General features: G+C 34.2%; 2 protein-coding genes and 1 pseudogene across 2 annotated transcripts; 1 reads left to right on the plus strand and 2 right to left on the minus strand.

The window, feature by feature from the left end:
• The first annotated feature begins 8,340 nt into the window (after positions 1-8,340).
• On the plus strand, positions 8,341-8,685 carry LOC120146859. Its single transcript, XM_039160341.1, has one exon. The coding sequence runs from the start codon at positions 8,341-8,343 to the stop codon at positions 8,683-8,685; it is 345 nt and encodes a 114-aa protein (XP_039016272.1).
• A 2,190-nt stretch (positions 8,686-10,875) lies between these two features.
• Positions 10,876-12,525, minus strand: LOC120146793 (cytochrome P450 77A2-like). The gene has a single exon (XM_039160287.1). It carries the CDS (start codon positions 12,499-12,501, stop codon positions 10,969-10,971), a length of 1,533 nt encoding a protein of 510 aa, XP_039016218.1. The 5' UTR covers positions 12,502-12,525; the 3' UTR covers positions 10,876-10,968.
• A 2,527-nt stretch (positions 12,526-15,052) lies between these two features.
• Positions 15,053-16,028, minus strand: LOC120146730 (annotated as a pseudogene).
• Positions 16,029-16,699: the final 671 nt, after the last annotated feature.

Raw genomic sequence — 16,699 nt, forward strand, 5'->3', positions numbered from 1 at the left:
AGGGGTTTTTCACGTAAATTTTATGTCTCTTTTATCTTCATTTTTATTTTCTCAAATTGTCAGTTGCGATTTTGCTCTATCAGATAGCCGCCTTCCGCAACAATTGATATCTGAGCCAGATTTGAGTGTGTAATATATGCTTATTGTCTTTGTGGTTGCCACCAAAAGGTGGATCCTCCAACATAAGAAAGTAAGAAGGTATTTCTCATTCTTTGAAGGTTCTAGAGAACTATTCACGATAGTGAAATAGTGGGAACTATCTGTAATAGAAGTTATGACAATGAAATTTGATATTGAAAAATTCAATGGGCGAAATTTCTCATTGTGGAAATTAAAGATGAAGACTATCCTGAGGAAAGACGGTTGTCTAGCAGCTATCAGTGAAAGGCCAGTAGATTTTACTGATGACAACAAATAGATCGAAATGGATGGGAATACTATGGCAAACTTTCATCTAGCATTAGCAGATGAAGTATTGTCAAGTACCGAGGAGAAGAAGACATCTAAGGAGATATGGGATCATCTTACCAAATTGTACGATGCCACATTGTTGCACAATAAAATTTTCCTTAAGAGGAAATTGTACACTCTCCGGTTGCCAGAATCTACTTTAGTGACGGAGCACTTAAACACACTGAACACTTTATTTTCTCAACTTACATCCTTAAGATGTACAATAGGAAAACAAGAACGTCCTGAACTTCTACTTCAAAGTCTACCTGATTCGTATGAGCAACTCATCATTAACTTGACAAACAGTAATGTCACCAGTCTAGTCTTTGATGACGTTGCAACTATTTCTCTACAAGAAGAAAATCGGCGCAAGAACAAGGAAGACAAACAAGTAAATCTGCAACAAGCAGAAGCGTTAACAACGATGAGAGAGAGATCAACGGAACGTGGCCAAAGCAGTAGTCACAAACATGGTAGATCGAAGTCAAGAAGCAAAAAGAATTTAAAGTGCTACAACTGTGGAAAGAAGGGTCACTTGAAGAAGGATTGTTGAAGTCTAAATAAAAACTCGAATCCATAAGGCAATATCGCAAACACTTCAGATGATGGATATATGCTCTATGTTGTGAAGCGTCAACCACCGTGGAAGGCAGAAAAATATTTGCAGATATATGGCTCATTGATTCGGGAGCAACATATCACATGACCTCAAGAAGAGAATGATTCCATCATTATGAACCTGTCTCAGGAGGATCTGTGTATAGTATCATGCCTTAGAGATTGTTGGCGTGGGGATCATCAAATTGAAGATGTATGATGGAACAATTAAAGTTGTTCGAGATGTGCGGCACGTGAAAGGCCTAAAGAAAATTTATTATCCTACAGATTTTTGGATAATAATGCAAGCAAGATTGAAACACGAAAATGAATCATGAAGGTGTTCCGTGGAGCGCTTGTGGTGCTGAAAGGCGAAAAGATAGCTGCAAACTTTTACAAGCTGAAGGGAGAGACTTTGGTAAAAACAGAAGCCTCTGTTGCCTCATGTAGTTCAGATTCTGCAATGTTATGGCATCAGAAACTTGGACACATGTCAGAACAAGGAATAAATGTCATTGTGGAGCAAAAGCTACATCCAGGCTTAACAAATGTATCATTTACTTTGTATGAGCATTGCATAACAAGTAAGCAGTACCGGTTGAAATTCAACACATCAAATTCTAGAGCCAAAAGTGTTCTAGAATTGGTTCACTTTAACGTATGGCAAGCACCAGTTACATCCCTAAGTGGAGCAAAATAATTTGTCTCATTTATTGATGACTACTACAGGAGATGTTGGGTGTACCCTATTAAGAAGAAGTCAGATGTGTTTTCAACTTACAAAAACTTCAAAGCGCGAGTGTAACTTGATTCTGAAAATAAGATCAAGTGTTTCAGAATAGATAATGGAGGAGAATACATAAGCGAAGAAATTGATGACTTTTGCAGGAAAGAATGCATCAAAAGATAGTTCACAGTGATGAACACTCCTCAACAAAATGGAGGGGCAAAGCGGATGAACAGAACCTTGTTAGAAAGAACAAGAACAATGTTGAGGGATGCAGGCCTAGAAAAATCATTCTGGGCAGAAGCAGTCAATACCGCATGTTATTTAGTTAATCGAGCTCTATCAACTACAATAGAGCTGAACACACCAATGGAGATGTGGACTGGTAAACCAGCTGATTATTCAAACCTCCATGTATTTGGAATTATTGTGTACGTGATGTACAACTCCCAAGAAATTTCAAAGCTATATTCAAAATCCAGAAAATACAAATTCTTGGGGTATACTGATGGTGTAAAGAGGTATCGCTTGTAGGATCTCACTTCCCGCAAAGTGATCATTAGCAGGGATGTTATCTTTGTAGAAGATAAGCTATAAAGAAAAGAAGAAGATAGTAGCACTGAAAAGTCAGAGACTACACATATACATGTGGAAAAGGAGTTTGAACAAGGAGATTCTTTTGAAGCAGAACCATCATATGATGAACAAGAACCAGAGAGTTCTGAAGCTCCAACAACTCGTTAATCAGATCGTGTGAGAAGACGTCCAAATTGGCACTCAGATTATATTATAGAAGGTAATATTGCATACTGCCTTTTAACAGAGGACGGTGAGCCATCAATATACCAAGAGGCAATAAACATCTCAGATGCTTCACTGTGGATGATGGAGATGCAAGAAGAAATTAAAGCCCTTTATAAAAATAATACATGGGACCTTGTGCCACTACCACAAGGAAGGAAGCCAATTGGTAAAAAATGGGTCTTCAAAATCAAGCGAAATGGTGACGATCAAGTTGAGAGGTATCGTGTAAGACTGGTGGTCAAAGGATATGCTCAAAAAGAAGGTATTGATTTCAATGAAATATTTTCTCATGTGGTTCGACTAACAACAGTTAGAGTAGTCTTGGTAATGTGTACTACATTGAACTTACATCTAGAGCAGCTAGATGTTAAAACAGTTTTTCTTCATGGAAATCTTGAAGAAGAGATTTATATGCTCCAGTCTGAAGGTTTTGAAGAAAAGAAAAAAAGAACTTGATTTGCAGGTTGAACAAATCTGTACGGTCTAAAGCAGGCGCCGAGGTGTTGTTATAAGAGATTTGATTCTTTCATTATGTGCCTTGGATACAACAGACTTAATACAAACCCTTGTGCTTATTTCAAGAGGTCTGGTGATAACGATTTTGTTATATTATTGTTATATGTGGATGACATGTTGGTTGCAGGACCCAACAAAGATCATATTGAAGAATTGAAGGGACAACTGGCTAGGGAATTTGAAATGAAGGACTTGGGATCAGCAAACAAGATTCTAGGGATAAATTCACCGAGACAAAATTAATATGAAGATTTGGCTTTCACAAAGAATTACTTGAAGAAGATCTTGTCAAGATTTAACATGCAAGATTGTAAGCCAATTCTACCCCTTCCTATTAACTTCAAATTATCCTCCAGTATGAGTCCTAGCAGTGAAGAAGAGAGGATGAAGATGTCTCGAATACCGTATGCATCGGTAGTGGGAAGTTTAATGTTCGCTATGATATGCATAAGAGACATTGCACAAGCAGTGAGAGTGGTTAGTCGATACATGGCGAATCCAGGCAAAGAGTATTGGAATACAATAAAGAGGATCCTGAGATACATCAAAGGGGCCTCAAATATTGCATTATGTTACGGAGGATCAAACTTACTAATCAATGGGTATGTAGATTCTAACTATGCAGGGGATTTAGATAAAAGTAAATCTACAACATGATATGTGTTCAAAGTTGCTAGTGGAGTTGTAAGTCGGGTTTTAAAATTGCAGTCAGTTGTGGCTACATCCACAACAGAAGCAGAATATGTAGCAGCTACACAAGCCAGTAAAGAAGCAATTTGGTTGAAGATGCTATTGGAGGAGCTTGGGAACAATCAAGAGTATGTCTCTGTTTTGTGACAGTCAAAGCGCCTTGCATTTAGCAAGGAATCCAATATTTCATTCAAGGAAAAAGCACATACGAGTTCAATACCATTTCATTCGTGAAAAAGTGGAAGAATGGACAGTAGATATGCAGAAAATCCATACCAAAGATAACATAGCAGATTTCATGATGAAGGCAATAAATGCTGATAAATTTACCTGGTCGATCTCTTGTGGCCTGTCAGAGACGTAAGCAATATGAAGGTACAAGGTAGAAAGAATGGTGTGAAAATATGATTTTCAATCAAATCTTCAAGTGGGAGATTATTGAAAAATCCAGATAACTTTCGGTGGAAAGTTTATAAAAAAAGTATTAAAATTGTCACACACTTTTAAGGGCACCGAAAGTTAGCATGGATTTTTAGTTGAATTTTGGACAATGGTAAAATCATAATTTAGTCATTGTACTTTAGGTATTTATAAGATTAGTCCTTAAGCTTCAACTATAAATACCCTAGCTCATTTAGCTTCAAAACCATCCCAAAGCATTCTAGCTTTCTTCCAATACTAAAGATTTAGAGAGTTCTTGAGAGTTGTTTACTTTTTTATCAAGAGAGAATTATCATTGTTTTCTCCTTAGATCGAGAGAAGTTGTAATTCTATTTTCTCATAGTGAAATTCTTCTACCATTGCCCTTGGTTTTTACCCTATATTATTTAGGGGTTTTCCAATTAAATTTTGTGTCTCTTTATCTTCATTTTATTTTCTCAAATTATCAGTTGCGATTTTGCTCTATCAGATAGTCGTCTTCCGCAACAGATCAATGAGTGTTAAATTCTTTTACTAAATTCATTATGTACTTCTAAATGCAAATTTTATATCCTTTAATCAAATCATCTCGCACTCTATGAATATAATGAGATAAGATGTTGAAATATTATACTAGATGTCGAGTAGTAGTTGACAGGCTAAGTAGGGACTGGTGCGAGTTCGCAAATTATGCTTCTACCATATTAGGATCTAGTATTATAAGTCTGTTGGGAGGTTGTATTCTTTTTGCAGGTTAATCCTTGATCTTTATGTTGGATAGTGAAGGGGAGAAACTTTCAGCTTTTGTTGATGGTTATTTAGGACCATTTCCCTCTAGCGAATTCGACATTTGAAAAATTTAATCGTATTTGTTTGGTGGTCTTGTCACTTGGTTTTTTATTCATGATTTTTTCGTTGTTTTTGTTTTTAGATTATGCGTTTGTGTCCATTTCTCTGGGTTTTGCATTTGTATTCAAGGGTGTTGTTTGTAGGCGTTTCTTTTGTAACCTCGTTCATCTTTATGTGCTTTTTTTCCTCCTCTAATTGGAGAGTTTTTTTTGATGAGGTATAAGGTGATATTGTTCGATCATTTTTCTTTAATAAAAATCATACATTGCTGATAGAATCTAGTTATAGATCAAGGTCTGGCCGCACGTGTGAGTGAAGAGCTCACTTAGTTGGTTACAATGTTGGATTTCAATACTAATTCCATGATCAGATGTATTTGTCATTTGTTGATTTGGTGATGTGATTTAGAGTATAGGATATCGATGTTAATAAGTGTAATATCCCAAATTTTGTCTAGTGACTAAAATGTAAGTTTTGAAAAGTTAGTGGCTAAAGTATAAACTTTGAAAGTTAAGGTACGAAATTGTAATTTTTAAAAGTTATATATTTTAGCCTGTAAATGAACAGTTTGGTTTAAAACAAGGATTTTTATGAGAATCAGATTTTCGGTACGAAAATTGTGTTAAAAGCTAAAAAGCGGTAAAATTCGGTATTGAAATTGGATAATCAAATCAAACTAGAATTATACAAAAATTTGAAGGATGTTATAAAATGTTTGAAAATATTATTTTCATATTTTATATCAGAGAAATTTGACTCGGAACAGTGGAATTTTAGTGACTAAAATGCAATTTTGAAAATTGCATGGCTAAATTAGTAATTCAAAGCCAATTTGATTCATATTTGACCAAGGAATATTTTAATGGAAGATAATACAATGGCATTAGGTAATTTTCAAGATTTATTAAGGGTATTTTTGAGATTTTTCATTAATTGAATATTAAATTCAATTAATAAGAAAATGTCATGTATTTTATATTTTATATACTAGAATAATCAAGAAAATCAACACATTTTCAGCTTCTTTCTTCATTTTGCCGAAACTTCAAGCTCTCCATAAGTAATATTTTTTTTTGAAGGAATATACTTGATTTTTGGATTTAGCTTTTAGATAGAGAATTAATCTACATGAAATTCTCTATCATTTGATACCAATATTTCATGGTGAAGATGATTGTGTGATGAGATTTCATGATTAGGGTTTAAGGGTTTAGTGATTTTGAAGAATTGATAGAGGATTTTTATGTTTTTGATGTTATTGATTATTTCCAAAGCATGTATGATGATTAAAATTAATTGTACATGCATATATAAGGTTTGGCTTAATTAGGGTTTATGGAAGTGTTAGGTTTTTTATTCAATTTGATGTTGTGATGATTGGAAATGCATGAATTTGATCATATGAGGTTGAGTTCATGCTTGAAATTAAACTAAAAGTTCCCCCTATGTGATATAAAGTATTTGGCCATAGGGAAGAAAATTAGGGGAAAATGTTGAAAAATTTCCTATGAAATAGAAATGATATTAGAAGTGTTCCATGTGATTTGGAGATTGATTTGGAACCTTAAAAGTGTAAAAGGTCTAGTTTACAAGTTTTTGAAATTGTGGGATATTATTGCAAGAATGTAATATTTGAAGGAATCAATGTTGAATTTTGATATTTGTAATGCTGAAATTTAGTTGGAAAGTTGTTTGGAAACCAAATTGCAAATTTGGTAAAATTTAGAGGTGGAATTCGAAAGGTCCCAAAACCTTGGGGAATTATTTACAAGTTATTAAAATGAAGAGGTTTTGGGTTTAGGGTTTGAACATTCTGAAAATTCCGCCTATTTTATTTTTAATGATTTTATATATTTCGATAATTTATTTATTTATTCTCACCTTTAATTATTGTCTCACTAAGTTGTACTTAGTGCATGATGATTTTCATGTGTAGGGTCGGATTGAGACACAGACGTTTTGTGAGGAGCCTCCCACGCATCGCGTGCACATCATCTATAATATTAATATCAGTAAGACATCACTGATTTTTTGACTAGTGGTGACATGTATAATTATGTTTAATAGTCTGCTTTATCAGCTATGACTATATGGTATGTAATAGTAAATTTGTACTGTTTAATTTGACTTGTTTAATTTGACTTGTTTAATTTATCAGTTTTTAATATGCCTAAAATATGTATTAATAAAATATTATGTTTTTTAAATGATACGAAAGTTCAAGTAGATATAGATAGTTTAGTTTAAAAAGGTTGAAAATAGAAAGATTTAAAAATAGTTTAGTATCCTTTTCTTAGATGTTTACGGGCTATGGTGTTATAATAGGGTTTGTAGTTTAGGGTAGTATGATGACGATTTATGATTTGAGATAATAAAGACGAAAGCAGTAAAGATTTGAGGTTTGTAATGACTTATGAAGCTTTAAGATTAGAATATTAAAATTTTAATTTGTTTATTTTAAATCTTACATGTCATAAGATATTATTAAAATAAATCGTATTATAATAAAATATTAATAAAATAAATCATATCATCACAACTTTCAAGATTTAATGATAGAATGTTCAAAATAAGAATAATTTAAACTTTAGTTATTAAATTAAAATATATAAATTTTACCAACAACATGTTGGTCTAATAGTACGAGACATCATATTCTTTAAGTAAGGTCAATGTTTAAACCATAGCGTTTGTGAATAGAGCAAGCTAGGTTGGGAAGATCGCGCTTACATTTGCAGTATCCGATCTAGATTAGTCGGTTAATAAATCATATTCCAATAATTAGTTCAAAAATATATATAAATTTTAATAATCAAATCAGGAACGAAGATAAATTTGTAATTTACCAAATCTATACGCTATATGTTAATGAAGTAATTGCATGCAAAAGTTAAGGAAGAAAAGCAACGTAGACCGACCAAACAAACAAAGAAACAAGAAAGGAAGCAATTTATTCCCTCACGAAGGCCATCCTTCTTTGACTTTAGTGACAAACCCATGACTTACCTGGATATTTCATCATGCAATCTCCAAGCCCCACGGTGGTCAAAGTTTACGACCCACAAATTGAACACGAAAATATGAGAAATTTTCCACATATTAATATGAGAAATCCCGAAGAAATTTGGTTTTATATACTTATTTATATTCTTAATTAACGTGTTTAATGCTCCACCTTGAACGGCGACCTGACCTTTCTTTCTCTATAAATACAGTAACCCATTCCATGTTAAAAATCTCTTCTTCTCCCTACAACTGCTCTGCTGCACAAAGAATTACCAGTCATGGGGAACTGTATTAGGCGGCAAAAGGCGTCTCGGGTTAATGATAATGATGATGACTGGGGATCTTTGCTGTCCATTTACAGAGAAAGGGAAGGAGATAACGGTGGGGGTACGAGCACGGTGGAGAAGGAGATGTTGCTCAGCCGCAAGCGGGATACAAACACGTCTACTAGAGAGATGAAGATAACTATTTCGAAGAAGGAGCTGGAGGTATTGGCGCAGCAGGTGGAAATGCAGGGCTTGACACTTAGACAAGTCCTGGCCAATATGGTTAACGGTGACGACGGGGAGGAGCAGCCTCGGCCGTGGAAGCCGGAGTTACAAAGCATTCCCGAGGTGAACTAGTTGATTGATTCAGTGGTGGATGACTAGATGATGATGATTTAGTTTGTTGCACATAGACAAATAGGCCATTTTTTTATGGATGCTTGAGTGTATCCACAGCTCTTCGATTCATGGAATTTATTCCTAAACCATTCATCTCCATTTTCTTCACTTTAATCTCCAAACTCAACTAACCCGTAACCTTTTCAGCAGCCTATCGGTTAAATACGTTGATGAACTTGAATTTGTGAATTTTGATCGGAGTGGATGAATTGTTCAACATAAAGAAGCAAAGTGGTTTTTGAGTGCTCTAAATAAGCAATTAAGTTGTAACAGAAATATTGCTCTCCATGTCTATACAAACTCAAGTAATTTTTTAAGTGCTCGTCTTTAAACCATCATATTTTGTAAGTTTTTCTTTCAACTTTGCATGGAGAAATTTACAATGAAGATGATTTTGGTGTTAATGGTGAAGTTTCAAAATTGCAGGCAAAAGAAATATTTCACTTAAAAGGATGAACAAGCTAAGGAAAAAGGAAACCATGATAGAAATACATGAAAATCGTGATAGTCGACGATTTCAATTTCTGATTGATGAGATTTTTGAATTATCAAAAGACAATCTCTCAACAACAAATGTTTCTAGTACTCGACTTTAGACCATAAATGACATGGAAAAAATTGATATAACTTCTTTTAATTGATCGGGATTATTAATGATGTGATGGAAATGATTCATAAACTAATTTCTCAATAAAAAAAATTAAATTATAGATAAGTATCATTATAAACTGGGCAGTGATTTGATTGTGATAGTGCAAATGTATAATGTTGTTTGATTCACATCAACAAAATTCAATGGGTCCAAACAAGGCACGATTCGGTATTAAATATAAGATATCGTACCACTTCCCACTTTAACTCTGCCCCCAACTTCCCAATTTATTTCTTTCACCTACCTTCTCTCTACTCCTTTATTAACCTAACAATATTACATTAATAATTTCATTTATGTTGTTATCTAAATTCAATTTAACTCGATTTGTCTAATTTTACATCTTTTTTTGACAGATAAGGTAAATTAATTATAAATATAAACTTATGATAAAAGTATCACAAAATTAAGTGATAGAGAATATCACGCCTTGCACTTCAAAAAAAATATATATAAACTGATTACAAGGGTGATAAGTGTATATAGCTTTCATATGAAAATGAAAATTATTGAAATTTAAAAGTAGTGACGTAACGCATCTTATTACATATGACTTTTAGAAGAAAAATAATTTTATGGGATAAAAAATAATTATATTAATCAAAATTTTATGTTAGTTTAACCTTTTTCAACAGCATTGGATCTTAATTATGATCTAATTAACATGAAACATGTTCAAATCTTAAATTTATCCGTTAGGGCTGACAATATTTTATGTGGGAAAGTAAACGCAGGCAGACAGATTATATATATATGTTGTCTTCTGTTTCGATCATATATGAAGTAATTTTATATAGTCCGGAAGAATGGGCAATGCTGAGAGACAGTGCGTACATTTACTTGTTTTAGTGGTTGATTTGTTTGTTGTTGGCAGATCATTAACAGCGATGGCAGGTAGCAGTTGGGTGTACATCAAAGCAAATCGTCAATGGTACTGCTGCCATTTTTCTTCTGCATTCTGGCCCTACATTTATTACCTTCATCTACCTTATCACTGAATTACTACTATTCTTAACTCCATAATACTATAAATTAATGTATATTAATGGTTTGTTTATCATTATCTTTTGCGTAACTCGTAACATTATGCATTTGGTCTCCAAGAACATGTAAAGCAAGGAGTATATATTTTCCCCAGCTAACAACACCTCCATTCTTCAATGGAGTTCTAATTGTTTTAGCAACAAAGTAGAGCTTCTACTCGCATTAATGTTAATGGCAGCGGATCCACACTCTTTTCTTTATTACTTTATAGTTCCAATCAAATTGGTTCAATGATCCAATAGCTATTTCACTCTTCCCCATTGTTGTTATGGAATTGGCTTCAACCATAGGATTTGGTCATCAATCAATCCATGCTAACTATAGTATGAATCATTGTTATGGAAATCATGGTAAAAGAAAACAAATATAAATTCTCAACAATAATTATTTAGAAAGTTTAAACCCTATTCCGAAAATTTTATAATTTGGAAAAAGAAAACAACTATAAGGGATTAATTAATATCAAACGTGAAATGCATTACTAAACACCCCAACAAACCATAACATAAAAAGTCTTGCTAATTAACGTGGATAGGTGGAGTTCTTCAAGCTTCAATTCCTTGCCGAGGCAAGATGAAAGCCTTGAGAGGGTTCTTCATCACAACAGTGAAAGCATAAGTCTCGGTCATGTCCGGCGGAGAATCCAGTACCGGCAGCCACTTAAAAGCTTGAACCATCTTCGCAAGCAACAACTTTATGTGCAAAACGCCTAGATTCCAAGCCGGGCAGATCCGTCGTCCGGCCCCAAATGGCAACATCTTTGCTGCTCGAGTCCCGGTCACATCGACGTCAACCCCATGACCGTCCGTGAATCTTTCAGGTCGGAACTCTCCTGGATCCGACCATATATCCGGATTCTCTGTGATCCATGCAGTGTAGAACTCAACATGGACCCCTGCCGGAATCGTGTAGCCGCCGAGCTCAGTGTCCTTTATAGCTGCATGGGATAAAAGAAAATGACTCGGAGGGTGTCGCCTGAATGTTTCTTTAATCACAGCTTCAAGATATGTCATTTTTTCCACATCTTCTTCTTTGATTTCCCCATTTTTACCTACACAATCAATTATTTCTTGGTACAATTTCTCTTGGATTGCTTGATTGGTCACCAAGTGAAGCATGGCCCACTCCACGGTTGTCGCAGACGTATCGGTGCCGGCACTAATCACCTCGGAACATAGAGTAACATACTCTTCATCACCCAACGGACCCCGGGTCTCCGGTTCGAGTCGAAACAACGAATCTATATAAGCTGCACCGATCGGACTCACCATTTCTTGGTTAGGGTTTTCACCATTCTCCACAAAAGCTCTTCTGTTTTTTATCAATGGGACCAAACACTCCAACTGCTTCTTCCTTAGTGCCTTAGCTTCTTTCATTTTCCGGTGAAACAATGGAGTTAGAATCGGCAAGAAATCCGGTAGCTGTGGCGATGTTATCATCATTACATCTTTCAATATGCTTTCGATTTTCTTAATCCGTGGCTCGGAGATCTTCGCACCGAAACATAAACAGATTAAAATGCTACATATAGTGAGCCTACAGTTGCTCATCACCTCAACGGAACCGGTGTCGAAAGCATCGCATTTGATTCTCTTCATGTGGTTTTCCACTGCCCATTTCCGGATCCAGCTGCATTGTTTCACCCTCGCAGGTGTTATCATCTCGGTAACAAAGTTCTTCCTTAGGGTTCGCCATAGAGGTCCGTATTCGGCCGAGTTGATGGCACATTTCCCAACGCTGAACACGAGACGGATCGGTGAGTCCGATGGCCGTGAGGCGAACACGGGACCTCTTTGAACTAGGGCTTCATGGATAAGCCTGGAGTCCGTAACAATCACCATGGTGCGTTGCCCCATTTGCATGGTGAAAATCGGACCATATAGTTTACGTAACTCACGTACTATGAAAATGAAATGCCGACGTTGGAGGATGATTTGAATCAGGTTCCCGACTAGTGGCCATCCAGGTGGCCCCGGAGGGAGGTTCTTGGGTACGCCACCGGTGGTTGACCAGTGGCGCCACCATAGACGGAGGAAGATGAGTGTGAAACAAATGATGAAAAGATCTAGCAATTCCATTTTTTTTTTGTTCTCTACTACAATGAGTTTGTGTTGGGAAAGGAGAGTGAATATAATGAATTTGTTCCACCAACTATCTTAGTGTATTAATTTCTTTAATCAGACGCATTTACTATACAATACATATACGTACCAATTATATTTAATACCCAAATACAAAAACTATATTGTTTTATCAAGAGCGTCAGTCGATCATAAAAGTTTTGGATCGTGCATTGATCCATGGTTTCCTGGAATTAACTTTAGGGTTCCTCGCCGTTTAGGGTTCATTCTAAATCTTATTTCCTTTTTTAAAGTATAAATATTTCCAACCTTATATTAAAAATTTCATTCACATAATCAATTTTTAATTTAAAATTTTAAGATTTTGAAACTTGCTACATATATGTTTGGATTAATATTCTCAAAACTACGCATATAAATTTTAGAGTAATATATATATATATATATATATATGCATGGAACAAGATTTTATTTTAAGGAGTGTACTTATAAAATTATAAAGAGAAGCACACTTATAAAATTTTAGGGGACGAAAACAAATTTTTAATAATAAACAAAAATCTAAAATATATAAGAATTTGAAATTTTCAAGAGACATCTACCCCCACCAGAGGTGGCAATCGAGTCATTCAGATTGGATTTTGGCCGGGTCATTTCGGATCTAGACTATTTTAGTTTAGATTTGGTTTGGGTCAGATCAGATCTGGTTCGGGTCTATGAAAATTTAGTTCGAGTTGGGTCACAATTGAATATATTGATTTTCTGGTCGGGTTAATATTGAATCGGTTAGCTTCGAGTCGGTTTAATATCATATCAGTTGGTTTCTATTCAGGTCAACCATTAGCTTTTGGGTCAATTCGAGTCAACCTTTAGATTTTCAGGTCAATCGTTAACGCTCTTTGTGCCATAACTTTCGGTGTTTCTCTTTATTACTTATAATTCAAGAATTTTATGTGAATATGTATTGTCACATCTCAAATTCAGAGCAAGAAGTTTTAGTTTTAATCAATCGAAAAAATAAATCTTTAAAATCAAGAAATTTATATGAATATATATTGTCATAGTCAAAATTCAGACTATAAGTTATTTCATCATATATAGAGATTGTCTTTTAACTGAGGAAATATTATATTGAACTATTAAACTATTACTAGAAGTGGTGGTTAACGAGTAGTATAATATAAAATGAGAATAAAAATATATATTTTTACTATTTGTCAATGCTAAAAATAGATTAATAATAAAATAAATAAATTATTCATTCACTTAGACTCAATTATCAGGTCAAAATTTGATTCTAATATGATATTTGCAAACTAAATCATGTTTGCTTTCGATTGGGTTTGCTTTCGGTTCGGTTTGCTTTTGGTCCAATTAAAATTCAGGTCAATTTCAATTTGATTCGAACTATTTCGAATTTCGAATCAATTTTAGGTCATCTTATTTGAGTCTATATCATATCTCGGATCAAATAAATCGATTTACATAATCGGATATAAGTCAAATTTATCAGATCTATACCCAGTCCCTTCCATCCATCCTTGTGTATATGGGATTCATTGATCTTATGTTCGAAATTTAAGCAATGATTCTTAGTTATTTGATTAAATAGTTACACAAATATGAAAAGATAAAAAAATATATTATTATTCAAAATATTTTGATTATTTCCGGTCAATCCATTATATCAACAAAAGGTTATATATAGTAAATATAAATGAAGTATCCATTAAATGTAAGACTACCTAAAATTGATCCAATATACTTCGAACCTATTACACAAAGGATGTTGAAGAAGACGCTCGAGCTTGGAGCCGAAACGGAGCCCGGCCCATTTAATTAACGTATGACTGAATTTTGAAGTTAGCTTGTTCTACTCAAGTTCACATTTGCAATAATGAGTTTGGAGCCCAATATTCTGAATTATTATTATTTTTCTCCGAAGTTTTAATATAAGTTATTCTAATAATAGATTAATCCGTTGACTTTTAATATGTTCTAATTATTTTCAATTGTTTGACAATGAACGTTTAATCATCCTTATAGTCACTGGTGCTTGAACCCGTGACCTCTAGAAACAACAACGATTTCTTTAACCACTGAGGTATGTTGATTTATGTTATTTTTTATTTTGTTTAATTAGTCTCTATTTTTTCGTATGAAAATGATGAATAATTTTATCTCCTCTTATAGTATGTTCTTTGTCTACTATGATAACACATTTTTTCTTTTCTTTTTTTAATGTTTGATTTGACACGCCTCTCCGGTTTTCGTTTATTTTTTGATCTACTCATACTTTAAAGCATCAAAATAGTTTTTTTAAAGCATCAAAATAATTTTTTTATTGATGATTGTGATTAAGTTGCGAAAAAAAATTAAATTGTGAACGTAACATCATTCTTATATACATATTTGATAGTGTTAAAATTATTTATTTTTCAACGTCATTAGCGATGTTTGTATATCGTTCGATAATTTTGGGGGGGGGGGGAACGATCTACCAATATAATTTAATTCTTTCCTATTTTTTAATGTAATACACGCTTAACATACTGTATCCTTTCTAAAATTAAATATTAAAGAATAAAATTTGCACAATTTTTTGGGGTCTTACACGTGCATCTTGATCCTGAGTAGTACATATTGATCACTGATCATCCATTCAAATCAACAGCAACACTCTTCCACCATCATCTGTTGTAGCATTGGTCTCTTATGTTGTCCAAGATTTTAAGGATAAACACTTTGTTTTTTGCGTCTTGAAAAACACTTGGAGGATCCAAGGAATGCAGGTCTCTCCTCCTCCTCTGTTGCAGATTTGCATCCCATTGATTCTTCAAAATCTGTTAAAAGAAAATCTTATCAGAACTCTATAATCTTTCATTGTCTTCCTGAATCAGAATGATATGTGATCGGTAAACTGAAAACATACCTTGAGAGGACCATGTCGTCGTCGAGAGTGTAAAATTCGAGCTTCTCGAATTATGGACCGAAGTTGCAGTAAGATCGGTGGAGAAGCCCTTCTTCAATTCATCCTCCTGTATAAAATACCGGAAGAGATAAGTAAAACACGAAATTTTTAAATCTTCGATCGACATGCATCAATCTTAAATATTCAAATATTGCGTCGAGATATACCCAACTCGATGCGGTGTCGGAAGGGGTATCTAGACCGATGTGAGTCACACGCTTAACATCAGTAGGGTGCCCAATTTCCATCCTTCGCTCCTTCACAGCTGCAACAATAACAACGCCATTTCAAATTTCAGTTTCAAACCCATATTCGTACAAGACTAATCGAATTAAGATCAAATATCGAGACTCACCAAAGATTCGGGAAATGAACTTGAATTTCTTGTACAACTTTTTGATTTTAGTAGCCATGATAGCGGACTAAGGAGAGAATTCAAGTTCAAACTCCGAAAAGACGGTTCAATTAACCGAAGTTAAAACTTAGGGTTGCAAGAACAATGTGGTGCTGGAAAGGGATGTTTTATATGTGCTTGTTGAGGGTAGTGAGGAAGAAGAACCCATGGGCGAATCTTTCATGTCTGTCAAGCAACTTTGATTGATGTTCCATATCTTACAAAATACTTGTTTTGTTTGTGGCCACGTCAAATTGCAATCTAATACAGCTAAGGGTGTAAGCTTTATGGTTTTGGACATCATGATACATGGTTTGGTGATTTGGATTAATTATTACATCAAACGTTGATAGTTGCCCTCACGTTAGGCGCATCTGTCTCTTATTATAAATAAAATCAGATGTATTGGATGGTTAGTGTATTGAAAAGTAATTGATAAAACAATATTAAACTGAATTTAAATAAGTTGATTTGGATCTCAAGTTCGAAAAAATATAATAAATAAAATAAATTTTTGACATAAACAAATAAAATAAGTTAAACTTAAACAAACAAATCCCTAACCCTAACCCTAATTTCTTCATTTTCGACCACATCCATAGATGTCGTCGCCGTCATTGTTATCTCCATTGTCAATCGTCCTTGTCCCAACCGTTGTGGTTGCTGTCAGAGCCGTCAGGTAGCTTCAATTTTGTGATTATTTTTGTCAATTTTAAATCGTCGATTAAAGGGTTCTTCGGGTGGTTGTGTCACCGGTTCAAAAGTTTTAGGTTTTTAATAAAAAATTATATATATTTTTTGTTTTAAATAAAAAATTTCAAAATTACCAG

Source organism: Hibiscus syriacus, unplaced genomic scaffold, assembly GCF_006381635.1.
Source record: "Hibiscus syriacus cultivar Baekdansim isolate YM2019G1 unplaced genomic scaffold, ASM638163v2 tig00110931_pilon, whole genome shotgun sequence".
NCBI classification, from domain to species: Eukaryota; Viridiplantae; Streptophyta; class Magnoliopsida; order Malvales; family Malvaceae; genus Hibiscus; species Hibiscus syriacus.